This window comes from Nerophis ophidion, linkage group LG28, assembly GCF_033978795.1.
Source record: "Nerophis ophidion isolate RoL-2023_Sa linkage group LG28, RoL_Noph_v1.0, whole genome shotgun sequence".
NCBI lineage: Eukaryota > Metazoa > Chordata > Actinopteri > Syngnathiformes > Syngnathidae > Nerophis > Nerophis ophidion.
In genome coordinates, this window is record NC_084638.1 from 15,235,327 (window position 1) to 15,255,754 (window position 20,428).

Below are 20,428 nucleotides of genomic sequence, written 5' to 3' on the forward strand. Positions count from 1 at the left end.
TTTCAATAATAATGTCATCATAAACCATTACATACAAAACCAACTTTATTAAAAAATACGGTATTTATTATGAAACCGCACAGATCTGTACACAGACATGAAACATAAACCATAATTCATGTTTACATATATTTATACAATAAGTGTGTAAATGTGTATGTATATATGATTTTATTTTAATATAATATGTATTAACATATGTATTATTAAAATAATTTGGAGTTAAAAAATATTGGTTATTATATATCTGTCTGTCTTGATATTCAAACAAACTCCAACGTTCCTTTGACTCTCCTGCGCATGACACATCTCGCGAGAGCAGAGTGGTTCCGTCTTGTAACGTCAAGTGTGCGAACTGCCGTGAAAGCGCATTGACGCAGAAAGAAATAAGCAACGTCTTTATTTGCTCTCCAGTTTGTAAATATTAATGTCATATAAAATACGTATGTAATTATTTGTTCAAGTTTAAATGCGTTCCGGTGCGCGAGAAGCACTTTGCTGCTTCTTGTGCTCGTTTATTGCTAGCTATCTTAGCTCGTTTGTTAGCTTAGCTTGTTAGCTGCTAACAGAAGTTATCAACACATCGCTAAGTAGAGATCAAGTGTGAGAGTAAAGTGTTGTGATTGTGTGAAAATGTCTACATTACAAATGTTGAGAGCGTTGGTGGATCAGCGACTAACTGCTGCCGTTGAAGAAATATTTGTAGTGTTAGAAAGAACGATAGCAGAATACGAGGTGGAACTTTCTAGAACAAAGGAGGAAAACAATCAACTCCTGGACGCTCTTTTCACGAAACATCAAGTTGTGTTACACAAAACAGGTTTGTTTACTTATTACTTTCAAATGTTTACTTATTTGATATTTGACTAATAACAAGAAAATGACATTTGGAATATATAATATAATCACAATGACCAGTGGTGGAACAAGTCAGAGCTGGGCCGGGGGCAGGTCCCTTGATGGGGCCCCCTAAACCCAAATAATAAAGCTAATTCTAACATAATTTTACAACACACACATGCCTCTCTGGGTTTACTGGCAACAGTCCTTGACCAGGTTTTATAACGTTTGCCAGCCATTTTTGCTGACATTTGTATTTATTTTCTCACTTTTACCACAGCATCAACCCGTTCACAGGATGTAGAAAAATTATCAAAGGGGAATCTGATTTTATTATTTTATTTTGCTTGTCACAATGCTTACGTAAGACAATATGTTTTTATGTGTATGCATTCTAATTCCTAAACAAACGTTAGCAAAATTTTAATGGAGTCAATGCCTCAATTCTGCTTACAAAGCCCCCTAAATAAGAATTAGTTGATCAATATAATATACACAGAAGTTATTTTTTTAAATGCTATCTACTTAAAACATGCTGTAAAAATGCATATCCTCTGGAAATATGCCTTAGAATAGCCACAAACTGGATGATACATTTTTAATTCAGATACAATTAAAAAATATATTGTTAAAAGTTTTATGTAATTTTTCAGTGCGCTTTTTTACGCTTTCCGACCAAACCTTAGAAGACCTTTTGTATGCAGTTTGAAAGGCGCAGCCAAGGAAAATAAAAACACAGAAGGTTTATTCATGACTGCAAAGTTATTGCCTTCATTTTCATTGACCGTTTGTTTGATTGACTAATGTGTTGGACATTGACTTTAAATTTTCATGTCGATCACACAAACATGCTTGTTAGGGAGTTTTTTTCTGTGTCTACGTACCTTCGACACATCCATACACCCACCGGAGTGACATTTTTCCAAACTGCACAAGCCCCACATTTTCCTGCTTATTCAAACCATTCCAACATCAAACTAACACTTTCTCAAAATCCAAACTAAATTCCGTTTTTTGTGGAAATTCAAACTCTGCAACAATCAAACCATTCCAACATTCAAACTATTCTTACATTCATACTACATTCTGTCAACCTTTCAGTTCAACTCCAGCATTGGAGCATTCACACGTAATTACTTAAGAATTGCTTCTTCTAGTTATTATTATTATTATTATTATTATTATTATAACTAAATGTAGCTTACCACATTGAATGTGATGACTGCATGAAAGATGTCTTCTCAGTTCTCACTCTAACACAATTTGGGTGTCTAGAAACACATAAATTGATCCAATCCATTATTATTATTATTAATAATAAGGTAAATAAGTTATCTTTTAAAGGAGTAGTCAGTAATCGGATTACTTCTTCCCAGTTTAACTGTGGTGACACTATCTAAATGAAAGCAAAACAGATGTCATCTTTCTTGGCCAACATATTGACTGTGCTCGTCCTTTTTTAGAGTAGACATGGCTCTCAAGATAAATGTGAAAATCACTGTAATTATTGTCCACCAGCAGGGGGAGCTCATCACTAGTACTACTGCGTGGAGGCTGGCATGTGGTACATTATTTCCTGTGTGTGTATGACTTATTCAGAGGGAGAACAGCAAACTAGTATGGATTGCAGGAATGACTTTTAAGATGTTGTTGTATGAATGAGGTGGATTGGACATTGGCCTGGCAAGGAATTCCCCTGAAGGTCTTCTTCATGTGTCAGCTGGAAGTACCCTGACTGCTGTGAGGGGAAACTGATGAGATTGTGAGATCATATGTTGGTGCAGGACAATGTCTCATGTGACTGAGCAAAGCTGGACTTTTCTAAAGAATGCTTGTTTTCTCCTGTCCCGCAGACGTCGAAGAAGAACTTCTACCTCATGAGCAGGAAGAAGAGCCACAATTTCCCAACATACATGAGGAAGAAGAGGTACCACATTCCCAACACATTAAAGAGGGAAGGCAGGAGCCACAGCCCCCCCACATTAAAAAGGAAGCAGCAAAACACGGCATCAGTCAAGAAGGAGATCATCTTAAAGGACTGGTGCAGATCCCAGTGACTGGTGTCCCTGTGAAGAGTGAAGATGATGAGGTCGAAGGTGAAAGTGAGGAGAGGGGAGGGGGGGAGCCTCCAAGCGGCAGCTCAACACAACACATGACAACAGAAGCTGATGGAGACCACTGTGGAGGATCACAAGCAGACAAGCTCTTAGCTCCACTATCAGATAGTGAGGACACAACGTCACACTCTCCTGACACTGATGATGAAGACTCTAAAGATGATAAGACATGTCACACTGACAACACTCACTTCACATGTTCTCTCTGTGACAAAACCTTTAAAGACATTTGGCATCTGAAAAGACACATGAGAACACACACTGGAGAAAAACCTTATGTCTGTCCAATCTGTAGTAAAAGTTTTGTACAAAGAAACCATTTGGAAGTACACATGAGAAGACACACTGGTGAGAAACCTTACACATGTTCATTCTGCAACAAAAGCTTTTGTGACCAATCAAACCTTGTAGCACACATGAGAAGACACACAGGAGGGAAAGTGTTGAGTTGCAGTGTGTGTGGTGAAAGATTCTCTTATAAGTACCAGTGTAAGAAACACAAGTGTGCTGGTGAGAACAGCAGCAGCAAATGAAACTGCAGGATTTGAAATAAACTGTCAAGACTTTAATTTTGACTTTCTAACATTATCAGCACATAGAACATGTGTGACATTGTTGTTTGTGTAACTATCTTTTTTAAATGCTTCCTCATTTATAGATTGGATAATTTGAAATATAGAAGTGTTACATATCTGTATTTCTATTGTACTTTAACTTTAATTGCTAAAGGGGAACATTATCACCAGACCTATGTAAACGTCAATATATACCTTGATGTTGCAGAAAAAAGACCATATGTTTTTTTAACCGATTTACGAACTTTAAAAGGATGAATTTGGCGATATAAACGCCTTTCAATTGTTCGCCTGTCGGAGCGATGACCTTTCACCCGTGACGTCACATCGTGAAGTGACCCGCCATTTTCTCAAACAATATACACACACCAAGTCAAATCAGCTCTGTTATTTTCCGTTTTTTCGACTGTTTTCCGGTACCTTGGAGACATCATGCCTCGTCGGTGTGTTGTCGGAGGGTGTAACAACACGAACAGGGACGGATTCAAGTTGCACCAGTGGCCAAAAGATGCGAAAGTCCCTTGTTTGTTCTGCACATTTTTCCGACGACAGCTATGCTACGACAGAGATGGCAAGAATGTGTGGATATCCTGCGACACTCAAAGCAGATGCATTTCCAACGATAAAGTCAACAAAATCACAAAAGTGAGTTTTGTTGTTGTTATTGATGACTGCAAGCTAATCGATGCTAACATGCTATTTAGGCTAGCTGTATGTACATATTGCATCATTATGCCTCATTTGTAGCTATATTTGCATCCAGCCTTTCCCTCCGCCCACATTTAATGCCAAACAAACACATACCAACCGTTGGTTAGAAGGCGATCGCCGAATTCGTCCGCATTTGCCCCCGTGCCGCTGTCTGTCGTGATATGGCTCAATAGCTTCTGTTTCTTCTTTAATTTAGTTTTCGGTACCTGCCTTCACACTCCACCCATTCGTTTCAATACATGTGTAATCTGTTGATTCGTTTACGCCGCTGAAATCCGAGTCTGAATCCGAGCTACTATGCTGTACCTTTCTGTGCTATCCGCCATGTTTGTTTTTGGTGGCTTCACGCAGTGACATCACAGGACAATAGACGGGTGGATATAGCGATGGTGTAAATCAAGCACTTTGAAGCCGTTTTTCGGGATATTGTGTGATGGGTAAAATTTTGAGAAAAACTTCATAAAATAAAATAAGCCACTGGGAACTGATTATTTTTGGTTTATAACCATCCAGAAATTGTGATAATGTTCCCCTCTAATAATCCCATAGATTAGCCCAGTAGTTCTCAAATGGGGGTACACGTACCCCTGGGGGTACTTGAAGGTATGCCAAGGGGTACGTGAAATTTTTCAAAAATATCCTAAAAATAGCAACAATTAAAAAATCCTTCATAAATATATTTATTGAATAATATTTCAACAACATATGAATGTAAGTTCATAAACTGTGAAAAGAAATGCAACAATGCAATATTCAGTGTTGACAGCTAGATTTTTGTTGTGGACATGTTCCATAAATATTGATGTTATAGATTTATTTTTTTGTGAAGAAATGTTTAGAATTAAGTTGGTGATCCCATATGGATCTCTATTACAATCCCCAAAGAGGGCACTTTAAGTTGATGATTACTTCTATGTGTGGAAATCTTTATTTATATTGAATCACTTGTTTATTTTTCAACAAGTTTTTAGTTATTTTTATATATTTTTTTCCAAATAGTTCAAGAAAGACCACTACAAATGAGCAATATGTTGCACTGTCATACAATTTAGTGAATCAGAAACTGATGACATAGTGCTGTATTTTACTTCTTTATCTCTTTTTTTCAACCAAAAATGCTTTGCTCTGATTAGGGGGTACTTGAATTAAAAACATGTTCACAGGGGGTACATCACTGAAAAAAGGTTGAGAACCACTGGATTAGCCCCTATTTATGATATACATATTTACTGGTTCACATCTGAAACATTTTCTGGACTACTTCAGGAAGCATATTATTATTTACTTTATTCATCATTTGAACAGTTGTTTTTTATTAACTTTTAAAATATGTGACTTTATAAATCATTTGTTGGATTTCTATAATCAATTTTATTAATTATCTTCATTACTCTCTTTTGTAATATGATGATTTTTTTTTTCCTGATTATTTTATATGTATGTCCCACGACCTTTATGCAATATAAAAGTGAGAGAAAATGGCTAAAACAAAAAATCCCATTTTTGGGTTTTAAACATTTTAATGTGTTTTCTTTTCAAAAATCCCCAAAGCAATATCAATATAAATCAAAGTTCGTAGTGTCAGACAAAAGCCAATATTGTACATCATCCCACAGAGATTTATTTTGCATACTGTTGGAGCCAAATCTCCTTATTTGTTTGTATTGTTTTTATTTAGTTTTCTCAAATTGATTGCTGGCCTCTGTTGATGCTGAATTTACTTTTTGGCAGATTGCTCCGCCCACTTTCTCTTGAGAACCAGGAAGTGTTGACAGGGATGAGACCGTTGCTATGGTGCGGTTGTTATGGTAACGTCATTTAATTGGGATCAGGTGGGAGCACTCTGGGGCAATTGCATGGAGGACACAAACTGTTTACGACGAGCGTGGTCAGGTCTCGCTGCTGTGACAATGTTCCATTCAAGCCAAGGTCAGCATACATTATGTTCTATAGTCTACATTTGATTTCATTTTGATAGCTTCAAATAAACGGATTTTCATATCCAAACATATTTCCTCAATACTTGACATTGAATCATTTGCACGTGTCAAACTAGTCAACACAGTCGCCCTCAGTATCAGCTTAAAGGTAAAGGCTGTACATCCATCCATCCATTTTCTACCGCTTATTCCCTTTGGGGTCGTGGAGGGTGCTGGTGCCTATCTCAGCTACAATTGGACAGAAGGCGGGGTACACCCTGGACAAGTCGCCACCTCATCGCAGGGCCAACACAGATAGACAGAGAACATTCACACACTCACATTCACACACTAGGGACCATTTAGTGTTGCCAATCAACCTATCCCCAGGTGCATGTCTTTGGAAGTGGGAGGAAGCCGGAGTACCCGGAGGGAACCCACGCATTCACGGGGAGGACATGCAAACTCCACACAGAAAGATCCCGAGCCCAGGATTGAACCCCAGACTACCCAGGACCTTCGTATTGTGAGGCAGACGCACTAACCCCTCTACCACTGTGAAGCTGTACTACTACCATAAGTCAACTTAACCAAGGGCGTAGAATTGGGTAGGGACGCTAGGGACACGTCCCTACCAATATCCAGACGCTACTGTGTAGTCACTATCAATACAAGCGCTGCCCGTAATGTTTAGTCAATTATTATGGCACAGAAAGGGTTAAATGTCGGTCTCTGCTAGAAGTCCCGCCTCTAACCTAAATATCGCTCCCTGATTGGTTGCCGCTTTCATGCTAACTTACGTGTGATTGGCTGTCCCTGCTGTCACTCCTTCTGCTTGTAAAAGCTAGTCTACATCAGGGGTGCCCATTACGTCGACCGCGATCGACTGGTCGATCTCGGAGGGTGTGTCAGTCGATCTCAAGCCAGGCATTAAAAAATATATATAAAAATGAGCAATCATCAATCATACCAAGACTTCACTTTCGTCAGTTGTTTGACATTCTCGGCACCCGAGGATCTTGTGAGATGACGCTGGCTGCTGCGAGCTCATATTTAAGAAAAAAATCACTAACAGGGCGGACGCAGAGAAATACATTTTATTTCTAGAGACTCCGTACCTACTGTCAAAACTCTAAAGACCGACTGCACAGTTCCTGTCTTCACCATAAAAGACCTGTTTCATCCTGCCTGTGCTAACAAAATAAGAGTCTCAGAAAGCTAGCGTGCACAAGCTAGCAAGCTACAGAGTTTGATGCCAATGTATTTCTCCCCCGCCCTCAGCGACCGCTTTCTCACTTGCTTGCCCACCCGCACACTCACTGACGTCACTCACCTGCTGCCAGACATTAAAGGGCCACACACATATGCTACTCTCATAACAAAGTGTTTAAAAAGGAGTATGCAAGTTGGACAAATGAGATGCCAAATCCAACCACTTTCATGTGGTATTGGACAGAAAGGAGGACTTTTTTTTCCTCCATTTGAAAATGCGGACGTTATCAGCACCACTGTCTAATTCCAATGAATGCAAGTCATCAGAATCAAATACACCAACTTATATTCTTGTCTTCATGAAAGAAAGGAATCTATGTGTGTTAAACATGCTTGTATTATCATTAAACACCATTAACTTGTTAACAAAAATGTCTCTTTCATAAATAAATAAATAAAAATCATAAATAGGAATAGAGTGGATCTCCTCGACTTGGTCAATTGAAAAGTAGCTCACCTACAGAAAAAGTGTGAGCGCCCCGGGTCTACATGCTAGTTGCTAGCGACCGCACGAGAGGCAGTTTAACTGTCAGTGTAAGTTGTCAACATGTTCGGCATTTGTTGTTCCTGCCACACGGTAGCTGGATGGATTTTAATATCAGTGCTGTGATTTACATTGTGTTTGTGTCTGTTTGCGTGCGTGTGTGCCGTAGGTTTTGAAAAATGTCAATGAAAAGAAAACTGGATATAAGAGACTTTTTTAGGAGTCAAACTGTAAGTTACTTTAAGGGTGTATAGAGGCTCAATAATATTGAATAATTAAACAATATATATAGTCGGCTCTCGCTGGATCGGTTTGCAGCCGAGTGTGAAGCGACCGGAATGAGAATCAGCACCTCCAAGTCCGAGTCCATGGTTCTCGCCCGGAAAAGGGTGGAGTGCCATCTCCGGGTTGGGGAAGAGACCCTGCCCCAAATGGAGGTGTTCACGAGTGAGGGAAGAGTGGACCGTGAGATCGACAGGCGGATCGGTGCGGCGTCTTCAGTAATACGGACGTTGTACCGATCCGTTGTGGTGAAGAAGGAGCTGAGCCGCAAGGCAAAGCTCTCAATTTACCGGTCGATCTACGTTCCCATCCTCACCTATGGTCATGAGCTTTGGGTCATGACCGAAAGGATAAGATCACGGGTACAAGCGGCCGAAATGAGTTTCCTCCGCCGTGTGGCGGGGCTCTCCCTTAGAGATAGGGTGAGAAGCTCTGCCATCCGGGAGGAACTCAAAGTAAAGCCGCTGCTCCTCCACATCGAGAGGAGCCAGATGAGGTGGTTCGGGCATCTGGTCAGGATGCCACCCGAACGCCTCCCTAGGGAGGTGTTTAGGGCACGTCCAACCGGTAGGAGGCCACGGGGAAGACCCAGGACACGTTGGGAAGACTATGTCTCCCGGCTGGCCTGGGAACGCCTCGGGATCCCCCGGGAAGAGCTAGACAAAGTGGCTGGGGAAAGGGAAGTCTGGGCTTCCCTGCTTAGGCTGTTGCCCCCGCGACCCGACCTCGGATAAGCGGAAGAAGATGGATGGATGGATGGATGGATGGATGGATGGATGGATGGATGGATGGATGGATGATTTACATTGTGTTTGTGTCTGTGTGCCGTAGGTTTTGAAGGATGTCAATGAAAAGAAAACTGGATATAAGAGACTTCTTTAGGAGTCAAACTGTAAGTTACTTCAAGGGTGTATAGAGGCTCAGTAATATTGAATAATTCAACAATATATCACTCCAGTCACGCCCCTTAGAGTGCTATAATGAGCATATACCATGGACTGGAGTGATATATTGCTTTTATAAAACGGTTACCAATAAAGGCAATTTGAAATAGGAATACTCAATCAATTTAATGTAGTTTTATTCAACCAGAAATACATATTATCCAATAAAATAGCCTCACTGTGGAACAAATAGTCCCACCTATCCAGACGTTAGCTCCAAATTAGCTCTGCATCTCGTCTTTTCCTCCGCTTTTTTTCTAGGTGAAAGTCAATGCTCAGTCCCATTTACCATTGTTAACCCTCCCCGGAGGTGAAAGTTAATCTTAAACATGTGAATTCAACTACTTTAGTCCGTTTTTTAACATCGTAAAAACATCAGCTGTCTTTTTCTACGGACTGCAACAGTCCGTTGTCATGGATACATGACAACAACTTCCATTCATACCAGTCATGCGTGCCTGAGGCGGAGTGATAGCCTACGCAGTGATAAGGCTTTAGAATAGTAGCCGTGCTCAATATTTAAACCACGGTTAACAGCCAATCAGATCGCTGGATTTCACCTTTCCGTTTTATTTTTTTATTTTTTTTTTAGTTTCATGTAACATATTTACAGTACAAAAGCAGCAATAGAAAGAAGTAGATGAAGGGAAAAATTGTGAGTGATTTAAACACAAGTTGGGGAAAAGATTATTACAGTTCATTATTGTTTATTTACAATGTTGTATTGCATGAATGTATTTCTGATGATGTTGATGGACAGTAGGCTATGTTCATTGACAGTATGATGCACAGTTGCACTACAGTCCTACACTAAAGAGTAAAGATGAGAACTCTTCTAAGTTATCTCCTTTGCTTTCATTTTAGTTACTTTACCCTATAACATCTGCAGGATGTGAAATTATGATTGCTAATGTAAAAAAAAAAGAAAAAAAGTAAACTTTCAGAGGGCTGCCTTGGAGCGCTTTTGTGTCCCCACCAATCTCAAAATCAAACCTACTCCCTTGGATTTGATTGAAGTGTGTTTGCTTTCTTGACACAGAGCCAGTTCAAAACATTGTTCTCAAATGTTTAGCAGGGTTAAGGTCGAGTCTTTGGAACGGACATTCCAGAAACCTGCCTGAAACCCTTGGAAAGCAGTTTTGTATGTGTGTTTAATATTGTTGTCTTGTTGGAAAACCTGCTTGTGTACAAAGATCAGCCTTTTCACTGTTGATTGGAGGTGAGGCAAAGTCTCATCTGACCAGTAAAGTTTTGTCCCAAAAACTGGTTGAACGTGTGGGTGTCTTATAAGTAAATCCTTCTTACGGATGGCAACTTTGGAACAGGGGTTTCTTTCTTGGTCTGCACACTCTCAGTCTATGACCGTGTAAAGCTGCTTTGAGTTCAAGTACTCGGCGGGCTTGAGTTTTGACAGTTTCCAGCCTGCCACTAAACATCCATCCATCCATTTTCTACTGCTTATCTCTTAAAACTGGGAAATTCAACGCATGAGCCGGCTTTTCTCATGACGTTAACACCTCTAACTTACTTAATGAAAACTATAAATAAGACTTGTGAGTAATAAGTACAATATGTACATTATTAACACTTTTTTGGGCGCAACAAAAACACGATGAATTCACACTACCACCATCTAGCATATTGGACTTGCAACTGTAATAAACTTACTTGTATATGATACTATGACAATAAAACAAGATGTAACAAAAGAACAACATTTATCATAACAAACTAATTTTTGGAATGTCGCATTAAAAATGGAGATTTAATTATCACAAACAATCAATATTATTAAAACACACAAAAGTACCAACAAGTGGGATCGTTAAGGATTGGTATCAATTTCAAAGTACCGGAATTTGTGCCGCATCGGTTAAAAGGTGAACAATATCCATCCCTACCAGCAAGTGCTGTTGTACTGGAAACTAATTTACAAACACAACTTCATCACACACAATACTCCATTATGGAATGTTTGTTATATTAAAATGAGAAACAAATCCATCTTTGTACAGCAATGGTTTGAAAAAGGCATTTGGTCGCTGATGCACTTATTGACCGATAAAAGTGTTTTATTATTTGAATATTTTATTAAGTATGGCCTACAAATAGACCAAAAACATTTTTAAAAAATTATAAAAGCTTTCGTTCAAAATATTCTTAATACAGCATATTCTGTCTATCAGAACTATTGTCTAAACGTTCTGGGCTTTTGGTGAATGGACACAATATTACAGGTTTGAAACTCTGAAATTAGACAATTCTTTACTATTCCTTTATTATTGTATTTTATCTGGAACAAAACAAAAAAATAAAAAATACAAATAACTTGAAAGTTTCCATTCTTCCAGAAGCCAAGGAGTTCATTTAACAAAAAAAAAACCTGGAATTTACTACTTAAAATATTTTTTACAATATTGTTTTGCAATTGAAAACAACACTTGATCGTTCTGTAATTGGGGGAAAAAAATAAACTGTTTATTTTGTGAATCTATGCAAAGTAGATCTCTGTGGGAAGATGTACAATATTGGCTTTTGCCCGACACTCCAAACTTTGATTGATATTGACATTTTGGGGATGTTTATAAAGGAAAAAAAAACATTAAAAAGTTTAAAACACAACAATGGGGATTTTTTTTTTTACAATCCAGAAATGTATGTTTGTAAAAATAAAACCATCCTTCCACAAACAATTCAGCCATTTTCTCTCACTTTTATATTGCATAAAGGTCTGGGGACATACATATAAAACAATCACAACACAATTATCATATTACAAAAGAGAGTAATAAAGATGATTAATACAATGGATTAGAGACCTAACAAATGATTCATAAAGTCACACATTTTAAAATTGTATAAAATACATCTAATGATGTATAAAGTAAATAATAATATGCTTCCTGAAGTGGTCCAGAAGATGTTTCCGATGTGAACCAGTACATATGTATATCATATAAAGGTGCTAATCTATGGGATCATTAACAATTAGAAAGAAAAAAAAATCTAATATTTAATATTACATTTTATACAAAAAACACTATTATAAATAAGTCTAAAATTGTATGATCAATACATACACACATACAATGTTTATTTTATTTAAAAAATGACTTTTACTGTTTACTCTCACCTTTTCAGTCAAATTGTTCTGCTCAATTATTAATAAAAGTACACAATGTTGCATATTAATGCATGTACTTGACTGGCAAAAGCACAACAATGTCACATATGTTATATGTGCTTATGTTGTTAGAAAGTCAAAATTAAAGTCTCGACAGTTCATTTCAAATCCTGCAGTTTCATTTGTTGCTGCTGTTCTCACCAGCACACTTGTGTTTCTTACACTGCTACTTAGAAGAGAATCTTTCACCACACACACTGCAACTCAACACTTTCTCTCCTGAGTGTCTTCTCATGTGTGCATCAAGGCTTGGTTTTTCACAAAAGCTTCTGTTGCAGATTGAACAGAAATGTGATTCTTCACCAGTGTGTGTTTTAGTGTGTTTTTTTCAAAAACTGATTTTCTTTAAATACTTTGCTAGATATTGTTCAGGAACAAGATTTTTCACCAGTGTGTGTTCTCATGTGTACTTTCAAATATTGACTTTGTACAAAACCTTTACTACAAATTGAACAGGTATGGGATTTTTCACCAGTGTGTGTTTTAGTGTGTCTTTTCAAATGTTGACTTTCTGTAAAACCTTTACCACAGATTGAACAGGAAAAAGGTTTTTCGCCAGTGTGCGTTCTCGTGTGTACTGTCAAATGGTGACCATGTGTGAAACCTTTACCACAGGTTGAACATGAAAAAGGTTTTTCACCAGTGTGCGTTCTCATGTGTACTTTCAAATATTGACTTTGTGTAAAACTTTTACCACAGGTTAAACAGGAAACAGGTTTTTCACCAGTGTGTGTTGTTATGTGTACTTTCAAATTGTTACTTTGTACAAAACCTTTACCACAGATTGAACAGATAAAAGGTTTTTCACCAGTGTGTATTCTCATGTGCACTTTCAAATGGTTACTTAGAACAAAACCTTTGCTACAGATTAAACAGATAAAAGGTTTTTCTTCACTGTGAATCCTCCTGTGTATTTTCAAACTCTGACTTCGTGTAAAACCTCTACCACATATTGAACAGATAAAAGGTTTTTCTCCAGTGTGTGTTATCATGTGTGTTTTCAGATCACTATGGTATTTAAAGGTTTTGTCGCAGTGAGAACATTTGAAGGGAGTGTTGTTAGTGTGACATGTCTTATCATCTTTAGAGTCTTCATCATCAGTGTCAGGAGAGTGTGACGTTGTGTCCTCACTATCTGATAGTGGAGCTAAGAGCTTGTCTGCTTGTGATCCTCCACAGTGGTCTCCATCAGCTTCTGTTGTCATGTGTTGTGTTGAGCTGCTGCTTGGAGGCTCCGCCTCTGTCTTCTCCTCACTTTCACTTTTGACCTCATAATCTTCACTCTTCACAGGGACACCAGTTACTGGGAACTCCACCAGTCCTTCAATATGCTCTCCCTCCTGACTGATGCTGTGTTCCTCCTCTTCCTCTTCCTTTTTACAGGGAAGGGTCTGTGTTGAAGAAGAAAAGGAGACGCCTGAGGGTCTGTGGCGCCTGGTCTTCTTCTTTGATGGATCCTTCTTTACCATCCTGGAGCTACACTCCGGTTTCTCAGGCAGGAGTTGTTCTTGGCAGACGTCTGCAGGACACAAAATGACAAACATGCTTGAGAAATGTCCAGATTTGCTTTGTAACATGAGGCATTCAGTATGTTTACATGTACTTAAAATAACAAGGTTTTATATGAATTGGCCTGAAAACAAACACACTGCTCTTTACATTATTATTCACAGGAAAAGAAGACCACTTTTTACAAGAAGTGGGCAATATGGTCTACAATCTATATTGCGATAAATTCCCTGCTGCCTGAATGCAGCAGGGAAAGGCTCCAGTTCCCCTTGTGATTGTAATGTCAGTTACTGATGTATAAACTTGGATGAAAGATTAAGTCGTTTATAGTGTAAATCTGTATTCTGTATTGTTGTCTCTGCTATGACGCCATCTTGTGTTCGAGTTTGCTCACTGCGAGTGCTGTGGGTTGAAAGTGTATTTCCTTTCGCTCCGTGCTTTGAACCCGAAGTAAGGTTTCGTCATTGATTTTGTCAAGCAACGTTAGTAAGTGACAGACTCGTTACGTTTTTTGTTTTCAAGTCAATGTGTCAGTTTCCACCTCCTGGCTTCTATATTTAGTGGTCGACACAACAAGGCGGTTCAATTGAGCTAAAATCTGCTTGTGTGGGACAGGAAGTCATGCATAAACAAAATAAATAATCTATTTTACTTTCAAATAAAATATTCTGTTAAGGCGAATGATATTTGTCACGCTCAGGAAATCATGTTTCGTTTTTGTCATGTTTGGTTTTGTTTTTTGGACAATTGGTTCCTATGTTTGCACTTCCTTGTTTGTTTTATAACATTAGCAACACATTAGTTTTTCACCTGGTCCTCATGTCACGCTCTTGTCCTCATGTCTCACACCTGTTTTTAATTATCATTGGTATTATTTAAACCTGGTAGTTGCCAAGCGTTCAGTCTGGCAACTTCACATATTCCTCATATTCCTCCATGCCAGGCCTAGTTTCCCTTCCGCTCATGCCACGTAAGTTTTTGTTATTTATGCCACAGTGCAAGTTTTTGTTTCATGTCTATAGTTTGTAGCCTTGTGCAAGTCTTTTGTTTTTTCATTATTCAAGTTTGTTCTCTGCCCTCGTGCGCGCGTTTTGTTTTGCATCCTTTGTTAGTATATAAATAAACATGTACTCACATTCACGTATCGCTCGTGCCAACTATCCTTTGCATCGAGGAAACAACGGACGTCCAAGTCCGTGTTTGACAGTATTTTACACTTTGAAAAGTCCTAATGGACATGAAGTCCACTTGTCAAAAGGTTTTCAGACCTAATTTCACCTCCTTGACACAAATGGACGATAACATGCTGATTCTAAAAGGTTCAAATTTAAAAATTCATATGACAGGCACATCCTGGGCAGTTATTTGGGGCTCTGTATTACAGCATTGTATTAACATTACTATTTCAATCTTCAACATTAAAGTGAGTGTCACTAACACTACTGCACACAGGAAAACGTGTGGAGGAGAATTGCAAGTAGTCGAAACAAAGATTGTGAATGAGTGACAAGAGGCTCACTTTGTTCATGTAAGTCTACTGTGGAATAAACATGATCAGGTGCTGAGAGCGATGCACAGAGTGAGACCTCTTAGTCCAGTTTAAAATCCACAGACCAAGAAGGAAACAGACGGACATGGCAATGTTTTGATGATGGCAAGAATTAAGTTATTAGGTTTATTTTCATTTATATCGGTTCCGGCCTACGGTTGCATGAATATTTTAATGCCTCTGGACATCGTATTTAATGCTTTTTAATACCATTTCAGGCCATAATTTAGGCAAAGTCCATTGAATGACTGTTAATTATTTGTAATGATCCACAGAAATCCGGCTAAAGCTCTTAAATTCAAAGTATTAAACAACAAAACAAGTTCTTATTACATTTTAACAAAAGATAAGAATAAGTGATTATTACATTTTAACAGAAGTGTAGATAGAAACACGTTACATTAGAAAGTTTCTAAATACAAATATTGTTCATGGAATTATTGAGACATTTCTAGGATGTATTTACGATTTTTATGAGATTTTGTTAGAATTTAAAACATTCCAAGGCCAGCGTGGCTCGGTCGGTAGAGCGGCCCGGGCCAGCAACTCGACAATTCCAGGTTCGATCTTAGTCACTGCCGTTGTGTCCTTGAGCAAGGTACTTTACCCTCCTGCTCCCAGTGCCACCCGCACTGGTTTAAATGTAACTTAGATAACGAGTGTCACTATGTAAAGCGCTCTGAGTCACGAGAGGAAAGCGCTGAATAAATATATTTCACTTCATTTAAAAGGGAACCACTTTTTTTTTAATTTTGCCTATCAAGAACACACGTTTTTTTTATGCATTCTAAATAGTAAATAAATGCGATCAAAAGTCTGCATACAATAGAGGCTATTAGAGTCGCAATTTTCTGCCTACAAAGAACTTAAAAAGCATCCAAACACCTCCAATGAGGTTTTATGTACATGCAGTAGGTATATATTGGTAGGTTGGTAATGCATGGCATCCTGCCAGCTGCTATGCTGACACTTATTTTAGTACCTGTCATTAAAGACAAGGTTGGTAAGGAAGGGACTATGGACAATTATCAACCTATCGCCCAAGCCAGCATGCTATCTAAAGTACTAGAAAGTGTGATAATATACAGAGTTGGGGGTATTATTTGCACCGCAGACAACCAATTTGGCTTTAAGAGCAAGTACAGCACTGACTTGTGTATTTATGCTTTAAAAGAAGCAGTAGAAAAAAACAGAACGCAGGCCCTACAATGTTGGTAGGGTTTATTGATGCATCTAAGGCATTTGACGGAGTCAACCATCTCAAACTCTTCACCAATCTGAAGCATAGGGGTGTTCTGGGTATATTCTGACATATTGGTACAACAGGCAGACGAAGCAGGTAAAATGGGGGAGTAGTTTATCCTTTCCCTTTAAAGTTGGCAATGGGGGTACGGCAGGGTGGGCTTCTATCACCAGGCCTATTTAGCCTGTCTATGGATGACCTGTCAAGGCAGTGGGAGAATGCAGAACATGATGCATCATGGGGAACACCTTCATCAACCACTTTATGTACGCTGATGATTTGGCCATTATATCTCCCAGTAGTGCAGGGTTCCACCAGCTTTTTAACATATGCTCACACTATGGAATGAAGTTTGACATCAAGTATAATGCCACAAAGAGTATGGTAATGATACGTAGGACCAAGGAGGATCCACATCTTCATTTCCCAGGTTTCTATTTGCCTTGTCAAACCCTGTTTGTGTGCAACAATGTAAAAAACTTAGGCCACATCATCAGTGAGAAGATGGAGGATGATGCTGACATGCTTGGACGGAGAAGAATGCTGTATGTCCAAGCCATACTGGTGAGAAAATACCATTACTGCTCTGATGAAGCGAAGGTGTACTTGTTTAGAGCTTACTGCACCCCTATGTACACAGCACCCCTCTGGGTGAGGTTCAAGAAAGAGAGCTTGCACAAACTCCAGGTTGCATATAATGACTGTCTCAGAATCCTGCTCAGAAAGCCCAGGGGTAGTAGTACCAGCAAGTTTTTTATTTATTTAGGGATAAACACCTTCCACGCCACCCTGAGAAAACTGATGTTTAAGTTTATATGTAGACTGCAGGGGCCCAAGAATGGTTTTATTATACGGATAACCAATCTTAGAGTTTAGTTCTGTTAGGTACCAATCCTATATATGGAAACACTGGTATCTGTGCCTCACAATGCCAAGGTCCCGGGTTCGGTCCTGGGCTCGGGATCTTTCTGTATGGAGTTTGCATGTTCTCCCCGGGACTACGTGGGTTCCCTCTGGGTACTCCGTCTTCCTCCCACCTCCAAAGACATGCACTTGGGGATAGGTTGATTGGCAACACTAAATGGGCCCTGGTGTGTGAATGTTGTCCGTCTATGTGTTGGCCCTATGATGAAGCTGAGATAGGCTCCAGCACCCCCCGCCATCCCGGAAGGGACAAACGGTAGAAAATGGATGGATGGATGTTATCTGTGCCTTTAATTGAATGTGTAGAAGCATGTTAAAAGTATATTTTTATTGCTGTTTATATTTATTTATGGGATTTTTTTTGTTACTGAATATGCACAAGCATTGATTTAAGTTTATTCTACAAATGCACTGGGATAAGTAACAAGGCAGGGTTTCCCACACATTAATTTATCTGTGGCGGCCCGCCACAAAAAAATTACGGCCGCCACAAATAAAAAAAAAAATAAAATTTAAAAAAGCAATGGGACTCTGTGTGTGAATGGAGCTTGTAGTTACATATTATATAAATATGTAAATATTATATAAATATGTATACAAATATGTACATAAAGTGTTGTAATTAAATTCCAACTCCGAGTTCTTCCTGGTCATCGCCGCCGCCGCCTCCTCTCCCCCTGGCCCGAACCCCCACTTTTGACCCAGCATATTTGGTCACATTTTCAGTAGACCCATAATAAATTCATAAAAGAAGCAAACTTCATGAATTTTTTTTGTGACCAACAAGTATGTGCTCTAATCACTCTATCACAAAAAAACAAGAGTTGTAAAAATGATTGGAAAATCAAGCCAGCCATGACATTATGTTCTTTACAAGTGTATGTAAACTTTTGACCACGACTGTATGTACATCATCCTCACAAGACCACCAAACTTCTTATACACAATATATTTAGGAATAGTGTTAATAATGAAATATAAAGTTAGTAAAGATGTGAAAGTAAGAAGTAAACAAACCTGTTCTGTGTAACACAACTTGATGATGTTTCTTATAACAAACATCCAGTAGTTGATGTTGTCGCTCGTCCTCCTCCTTTGTTGGACAAAGTTCCTCCTCATACTTTGCTGTCGTTCTCTCGCACATTTTCACACAATCACAACACTTTACACTCACATTAGTTCCCTACTTAGCGATGTTTAAATAACTTCCGCGTCTCTTTGTTAGCAGCTAACAAGCTAAGCTAACTAGCCAGCTAAACTAGCTGCAAGCTACCTTACTCCAGAAGCTGGTACACAGGAGACGTGTCAAAGTGAGCTCAGACTAATGTATCCGGCTACAAACAATTATTAACCGTGTGTACTCTATTAAACAACATATATGTAAGAATACAGAAATATAATGCCCGCGTTTAGGACTTCTCCGTCAGACGCCATCTTGCTTTATCACCCGATCGATCCACGCATGCGCGTATGTGACGTCACTTCTGCCAACTTGTTTTGCCACACTTACCATGGTTCTTTTGTGTCATCTGTATTTCAATAACAATGTCATCATAAACCATTACATACAAAACAAACGTTATTAAAAATACGGTGTTCATTATGAAACCGCACAGATCTGTACACAAACCCGAAAGATGTGTTCAGCAGACTTAAATGGAAATTAAATTATTATTTCATAATAAGTTATTTATTTCAGAATCCTTAAAATGTAAGTGCTTCGTTTAAAAATGTCAACATTTAAAGAATAAATTATGCTTGCAGTTAGTGGCGCCCCGGTGCGTCATTCATTTTAATGACAGAATTGATTGATTGATTGAAACTTTTATTAGCAGATTGCACAGTACAGTACATATTCCGTACAATTGACCACTAAATGGTAACACCCGTATAAGTTTTTCAACTTGCTTAAGTCGGGGTCCACGTAAATCAAATTATGGTACAAATATATACTATCAGCATAATACAGCCATCACGTAGGTTAATCATCAAAGTATATACATTTAATTATTTACATTATTTAAAATTTGGGGGGTGGGATGAGGAGGGTTTGGTTGATATCAGCACTTCAGTCATCAACAATTGCATCATCAGAGAAAAGGACATTGAAACAGTGTAGGTCTGACTTGGTAGGATATGTACAGCCAGCAGAGAACATAGTGAGTTCAGATAGCATAAGAACAAGTATATACATTAGAAATAAATTTGATTATTTACATTTGGTTATTTACAATGAGGGGAGATGGGATGTGAAGGGGGGAGGGTGTTAGTAAAGGGTTGAAGTTGCCTGGCGGTGTTGTTTTAGAGCGGTTTTGAAGGAGGATAGAGATGCACTTACTTTTACACCTGTTGGGAGTGCATTCCACATTGATGTGGCATAGAAAGAGAATGAGTTAAGACCTTTGTTAGATCGGAATCTGGGTTTAACGTGGTTTGTGGAGCTCCCACTGGTGTTGTGGTTATGGCGGTCATTTACGTCAAGGAAGTAGTTTGACATGTACTTTGGTATCAGGGAGGTGTAGCGGATTTTATAGACTAAGCTCAGTGCAAGTTGTCTTACTCTGTCCTCCACCCTGAGCCAGCTCACTTTGGAGAAGTGGGTTGGAGTGAGGTGTGATCTGGGGTGGAGGTCTAAAAGTAACCGGACTAGCTTGTTCTGGAATGTCCGGAGTCTAGATTTGAGGGTTTTGGAGGTGCTGGGGTACCAGGAGGTGCAAGCGTAATCAAAAAAGGGTTGAATGAGGGTTCCCACTAGAATCTTCAAGTTGCTTTTGTTGATCAGAGGGGAGATTCCGTAGAGACATCTTGTTGACCTTTTTGATTACCTTGGTTGCCATTTTATTACAGGAAAGATCAGCCTGTAGAATGGAAACTA

The 20,428-nt window shown here is 38.8% G+C and overlaps 2 protein-coding genes across 2 annotated transcripts; one reads left to right on the forward strand and one right to left on the reverse strand.

The window, feature by feature from the left end:
- The first annotated feature begins 332 nt into the window (after positions 1-332).
- LOC133545053 (gastrula zinc finger protein xFG20-1-like) lies at positions 333-3,526 on the forward strand. The gene is made up of 2 exons (XM_061890358.1): positions 333-820; positions 2,694-3,526. Exons 1-2 carry the CDS (start codon positions 634-636, stop codon positions 3,488-3,490), a joined length of 984 nt encoding a protein of 327 aa, XP_061746342.1. The 5' UTR covers positions 333-633; the 3' UTR covers positions 3,491-3,526.
- Positions 3,527-11,392: 7,866 nt separating this feature from the next.
- On the reverse strand, positions 11,393-19,029 carry LOC133545052 (zinc finger protein 664-like). Its single transcript, XM_061890357.1, has 2 exons — positions 18,571-19,029; positions 11,393-13,847 (listed from the first exon to the last, which is right to left on the reverse strand). The coding sequence occupies exons 1-2, from the start codon at positions 18,695-18,697 to the stop codon at positions 12,697-12,699; spliced, it is 1,278 nt and encodes a 425-aa protein (XP_061746341.1). The 5' UTR covers positions 18,698-19,029; the 3' UTR covers positions 11,393-12,696.
- Positions 19,030-20,428: the final 1,399 nt, after the last annotated feature.